This window comes from Sus scrofa, chromosome 14, assembly GCF_054392235.1.
Source record: "Sus scrofa isolate SSC_HxYL_T2T_F1_AM1 chromosome 14, Sscrofa_HxYL_maternal_Yorkshire_Landrace_v2.0, whole genome shotgun sequence".
Taxonomy (NCBI): domain Eukaryota; kingdom Metazoa; phylum Chordata; class Mammalia; order Artiodactyla; family Suidae; genus Sus; species Sus scrofa.
Window position 1 is genome coordinate 61,728,531 of NC_139396.1, and position 6,318 is coordinate 61,734,848.

The 6,318-nt window shown below is 47.0% G+C and overlaps 1 protein-coding gene and 1 long non-coding RNA gene across 3 annotated transcripts in view; both read left to right on the forward strand.

The window, feature by feature from the left end:
• Window positions 1–6,318, forward strand: part of LOC146396603 (uncharacterized) — a 40,083-nt gene that overhangs the window by 19,312 nt on the left and 14,453 nt on the right. The window lies entirely within an intron of this gene.
• On the forward strand, window positions 2,498–4,896 carry DYNLL1 (dynein light chain LC8-type 1). Its single transcript, NM_001195114.2, is given in 3 exon segments — window positions 2,498–2,631; window positions 2,840–2,977; window positions 4,464–4,896. Coding segments are annotated over 2 exon segments (270 nt in total). The 5' UTR covers window positions 2,498–2,631; window positions 2,840–2,845; the 3' UTR covers window positions 4,602–4,896.

Genomic DNA, 6,318 nt, shown 5'->3' on the forward strand with positions numbered 1-6,318 from the left:
GTGGTGTTAGAAGGTGAGTAGAGGAGTTCCCGTCGTGGCGCAGTGGTTAAAGAATCCGACTAGGAACCATGAGGTTGCGGGTTCGATCCCTGCCCTTGCTCAGTGGGTTAACGATCCGGCGTTGCCGTGAGCTGTGGTGAAGGTTGCAGACGCGGCTCGGATCCCGCGTTGCTGTGGCTCTGGCGTAGGCCGGCGGCTACAGCGCTCAGCGCTCCGATTCGACCCCTAGCCTGGGAACCTCCATATGCCGCAGGAGCGGCCCAAGAAATAGCAACAACAAAAAGACAAAAGACAAAAGACAAAAAAAAAAAAAAAAGAAGGTGAGTAGAGATGGTTCTTTAGGAAAGGAGGCATTTGAGCTCAAATCTAAATGAGCAGAGGTTATGCCAAGAGGGAGGTGGGAGGATAGGGGTCCCAGTCACAGCTGCTATGAGGAATAACTGACTGAATGAGAAGCACTTGGCCGTAAGCAACCACTCAGTACACAGCTGCCGTTCTTATGACCTCATCCCCTTTAAATACTCTCAGCTCCTATTCAAACAAGGAGAAGCTGGCCAAGCCATAGATCAGAGGGATTTTATATTTTTCCATATATATATATATATATATGAAAAGTAAAGGCCTGTCTGGCATCACATCAGATTCCATAGCTCTGAACCATACGCACAAGTCAGGTAGGAGCACTAACCCAGCCATCCAACTTCTTCCTCAGGAGTGACGCATAGAACTACTTTCAACTTCTTCTTCAGGAGTGACCCATCCTTTAACTCCTCAAATCCATAATTCCACTACTGGAAACCTGAAATTGGGAAGAGCCTCTTAATTTGATTTTACTGATATGCATAAATTGTACCTGAGTTTCTGTTATTCCCATCTGTGTGCCTCTGATCAAATTGTAAGTCTCTGGGTTAATGAGACTGAGTGGTCAAGTAGAAACAGGCAAAAATGTAAACAAAGCTTCTGATTGCGTTATTAAATTGATAACTTGTTTACGGAAGTTCTAAAACACATTAAAGGTGGAATTCTCTTTGTGAACCCAACTAGTATCCATGAGGATGTGGGTTTGATCCCTGGCCTTGCTTGGTAGGTTAAAGATCTGGCGATGTGGTGAGCTGTGGTGTGTGTTGCAGACTTGGCTCGGATCCCAAGTTGCTGTGGCTGTTGTGTAGGCTGGCAGCTGTAGCTCCAATTTGACCCCTAGCCCGGGAACTTCCATGTGCCGCAGGTGAAGCCCTAAAAAGCAAGAAAACCAAAAGAACAAAAAGCAAACGACCCCCTCCCCCCCATTTTAGGCATTTAAGTGTTGGTTGTTGAAAACCTTGCCCTTGCCGTAACTGTTCCATAAGCTGACAGTTACTGGTGAGATTCTTCCAACCCTTACTATGTGCCCCAAGTAGTGCTAAGAATTTCAAATGCATTAGTTTATTTAATATTCTCAACAAGCATATTAAGTGGTTTCCTTTTATATTTAGTCCCCCTTTTCCGATTAGAAAACTGAGGTTCAAACAGCTAGTAAATGACTGACCCTGCTCCCCAATCCCCCCTTGCTTTTTCTAACCACTTAAGCAGTTAGTCTTCCTAAACTAGAGAAAATACCTCTGAGGGATGCCTTTCTATCCACTTTGGCCCCAGAGATAAATCTCCACCAAGAAACTCCCACAGGAAAGATGGCCTCATCTGAGCAAGATGCCCCACCCTTGACACACACACTCAGGATTAACACTTCCAAATCCATTGGGAAGGTCCTCCATCCCCTTAAAAGGAAGTTAGCATTGCCCAGCAGGGAGGCCCCACTCTTGCGGATAATCTCTTAATTCACAAGGAAACCCTCTCTCATTCTTCAGGACTTCCAAACCACAACCCCCCACTGCCGCCATGTTTCAGAATAAGTCTGGCTGGCCCAATGCAATATGAAAATGTGGCGTCCCTTTTTAAGACAAATTAATAAGAATTTCAAGAATGAGATCACAGAGCATAAAACCAAACCCCGAGGCTCCTCTTCTGCGACTGCACTGGTCACTTCCCCACGAAGCCGGCCCTGCCTCCCCTCACAGATACCCTTTCAATGAAGGGAATCGCTACCTCAGAATCGGAAAATCCTTTTGACGTGGGGTGGAGGTAGGGAGGAATGTAGGATACCCAACTTCCCAAGACTATCCTTATTGGAGAACACACCCTGGGACAACCTCTGTAAATTGAGAATCACTTCTCTTGGTTTGGGAGGACAACCCCTTCGACTACCCTAGCCGCTGGGTGGTCCTCGCTACTCAGCCACTGCACCACCTTAGGGGTGTTTGGGCCCGCACCGCGTGTGGCCCATTGCCGGGGCAACGGACGCCGAGAGCGGTGCATTGTGGTCTGCAACAAAATGCAGGAGAAAGATCCTGAGGGAACCATTCAGTCCCTGGGCCAATGGGAGAGTCTTAGGGGCTGAGTCAAGCCAATAGGGGCGTTCGGCGGGGGGCGGGGCCGGCGGGAACAGGGCGGGGCTTAGGCACTAGGCGGCGGCGGCTGGAGTGGGGCTGCTTAGATGCGCCACGGCTTCGGTAGCGACCGCCTCTCCCGACGGGTCTGATCCTCCGCAGCCCCTCCCCCAGGAGACCGTTGCAGTCGGCCAGCCGCTGCTACTTGGTAAGGCTCGGGAGGGGGTACTCCGCTACCTGGCTTCGTCCCCCGCAGGGCTTCTTCGGTCCGCGCGGCCGGCGCTTCCTGAGAGGCGGGGTGGGGGGCGTCGTCCCGGGGTGGCGTGGGGCGGGCAGAGCGGGCCTGGGAAGCAGGCGCTTTGCAGACGCAGCCGACACCTCAATTCCTTACCCTTTGCCCGGGCCTTGCCCCCCAGGTAACCATGTGTGACCGAAAGGCCGTGATCAAAAATGCCGATATGTCGGAGGAGATGCAACAGGATTCGGTGGAGTGTGCTACTCAGGCACTGGAGAAATATAATATAGAGAAGGACATTGCGGCCCATATCAAGAAGGTGAGGACAGAGCGCGGGCTGGGGGCTCGGGGAGTTTACGCACAGCTGGGGAGAGTAACAATCTAGTTCCATCTCCTTGATCCTGCGACCCAGCACGCTGCAGAGATCCTGGGGGCACACAAGGCAGCGCGGGTATAGAGGTTTCTAGAAAAGGATGCACATGATTTTTGCGCTTCTCCTGAATATTAGACCCTGAGCGCCCGAAGTTTTTTTATTACCCAGCTCCGCGGGTAAAGCGCCACCTAGCAACGGTTTCTAGGATCAGGGAGCAGCGGCTCTCCTTTCTCCGTGATTGCTGCGCGGAGGATCCATCTGGGTGTTTGGGAGGGGGGAGCTGCGTGGGTGTTTCCAGCAGGACCGGAGGGAGATCTTGCCAACCTCCAGTGGGGAGTCAGTCGGCAGTTGAGGGGAAAGTGGGTGGTAGTGATGGTGGGGGATTGGTAAATGGCAGTCTGTAGAAAGCTGGCAGGCCTGCCAACTTCTCGAGCTCTGTTTTCTAGAAGGGAAGGAAGCTGGCAGCCTAAGCCGTGGGAGGGTTCCAGTGGGGAATGAGACGATGAAAGACTTCAGATGGAACAGAAATAAATATCTTTTGACAAAGGCAGGCATGCATTGGTCTAGTTTATAAGAATGTTTTTCCCCTTAATCTAAAAGATGTCCCTGCTGAAGTACAAGAGTAGCCAAATTTTGCCTAACTCACCAGAGACTTGTAAGACTTTCATAGAGAAAGATTAGTTTTGGCCTCTGCCTAGAGTAACCAAGTGAAAAATTAACACTCGAGGGTGGGCTCTGGAAAATTTGTGGCTGCAATTTGCTATATTTGAGAACCAGGTAGTAGATTAGCACCATCAGTATAGATGGAAGCAGAAGGGCTATTGACATTAAAAATAAAATTTGCTCAGTTGGCTGTCAGGTTCTTCATCATTCTTTATAGGGACAGTGGAGAGCCAAGTGTCTTGTCCACTTAAAATTTTAACCCACAGCGGATTAGATGCTAATTGAGGCTTTGTTGTTTAGAAGTCTTTTCACATGATCCTGGAATGAGTTACAGGGCAGTATTTTGCGCTAAATATTATTTTCTTGGACCTGGGGGTGCATGTCATACAGTAGGATAGTTATGTTAAGACACAAAAACATAAACTAGAACTGTTGATGTCACCTGCTGTTAATGAATAAGAATATTCTAGAAGTTAATGATGGTGTAATTACCACAATAACAAAGCACTATTTTTGAGGCTGTCCTTTCTGACTTTTACCTCCCCAACCCCTGTTGTTCCCAGCTCAGATCAGATTGCAAGTATGTTTGCATTAATGCACTATGTAGGCGATAAAAAGCTGGGGAACATTCTTTCATTCTAAGAATGTGCAGATGCTGACGTTCCTCTTTTCTGCCCCTACAGGCTTTGCTTATCTAGGAGGCAAACTCTGACCTCTGGTTTAGCGCTAAAATTCTAGTGTTCTCTTTTTCTTTTCTCCCTCCCCCCAGGAGTTTGACAAGAAGTACAACCCCACTTGGCACTGCATTGTGGGGAGGAACTTCGGTAGTTACGTGACACATGAAACCAAACACTTCATCTACTTCTACCTGGGCCAGGTGGCCATTCTCCTGTTCAAATCTGGTTAAGAGCATGGACTATGCCACACACCCAGTGATCCATCCAAAAATAAGGACTGCAGCCTAAATTCCAAATACCAGAGACTGAAATCTTCAGCCTTGCCTAAGGGAACACCTCGAATCTTTGAACCTTTATTGTGTTGCTTTGTACAGGGCCTTCTCTGTGCTAACTTGTTGTGGTTATAAAGCAATTAGCAAAACAGCTTACATTTGTATTTATTTTCTATTCCATACCTCTCTGCCCCATGTGTTTTCTCTTCAAAAACCATTCCTTTAAAGAAAAAATAAATCTGTTGGAGAAGTATGTGTTAGTTACAATTTGTTCCAATAACCTAGGGTTGAAGATGGCCTGTTTGATCTTGAGTAGGTTGGTGGGGGTGAGTCCTTGAAGTTTCTGTGGGATATAACAGACGATCCAGCACAGGAGTTTCATTCTTAGCCATCCTGCTTCTGTTGTGCATAGAAGAGTAATACTCAGAAGTGTATGCTGAGGAGTTCCCGTCATGGCGCAGTGCAAATGAATCCGACTAAGAACCATGAGGTTGTGGGTTCCATCTTTGGCCTTGCTCAGAAGGTTAAGGTTCTGGTGTTGCTGTGAGCTGTGGTGTAGGTTGCAGGTGCGGCTTGGATCTGGCATTGCTGTGGCTCTGGTGTAGGCCAGCAGCTGTAGCTCTGATTAGACCTCTAGCCTGGGAACTTACATATGCTGTGGGTGTAGCCCTAAAAAAAAAAAAAAAACCTAAAAAAAATAAGTGCATGTTGAGAAATGCATGGCAGAGAAACTATTAAATTTTACTCTTAGTCTGAGAAATGCGTAAGGGCTCACTTTGTAAAACGATGTTGCTAAAGAGTATTCTTGGCCTTAGGCCTCAAGTAGTGGTCAATGTGCAGAACTCCTTTAAGCTTTCTATGGGTGTAAAATGGAAATAAGCTGGTAAGAAAGTTGGGCTAATGAGAAATTTGGGCTGTAGACTATTTCTCCTCCCCTGCCTTGGTCAAAATATACTCTAAAGCTCTTGAGCTGCAGCCCTCCATATGATTCTAATAAATCTTTGTGGGAATTTAAGCCTGCTGTGCTTTAACTGTGGTCACATGTGAATTGAAGTTTTCATTAAAGAACCCAATTAAAGCCTCTGGATAAGTAAACTTCATTAAAGTTTTCCTGCCATTAACTTTAGAAAGATAAATCTTTTCTACGAATAAAATTAAAATGGCAGACTTGGCATTTGTAGGGAGAGGAAAAATTCTAGAGTCTGAAACCACACTCTTTGGGAAGCTGCAGAGAAGCTCCTGGCTTTTTTTTCCCTTTTTTTCTGCTTTTCGTGGCATATGGAGGTTCCCAGGCTAAGGGTTGAATCAGCTGTAGCTGCCAGCCTACGCCACAGCTCACAGCAACCCCAGGTTCTTAACCCAATGAGCAAGGCCAGGGATCGAACCTGGTTCTCATTTATGCTAGTTGGATTCATTAACTGCTGAGTCACGATGGGAACTCCCTGGCTTTTAGTTTCCCTATGATTTTGAGTGTTCATATTTGTTTTAGACCTTAGATGTAAGAGATGTTAGGATATCTGAGCATCCAGGTTACTGCTACACAGAGGGGGTGATAGACTTGACTGATGACTCCATCTTAGATCTGTAACACCTTTGTGAGATTATTTTTCTTTACCAGAACTTGGGCTTTTAGAAGTCCTAGTGAAGTTAATTATTGCTGGACTGGGAAAGTTTC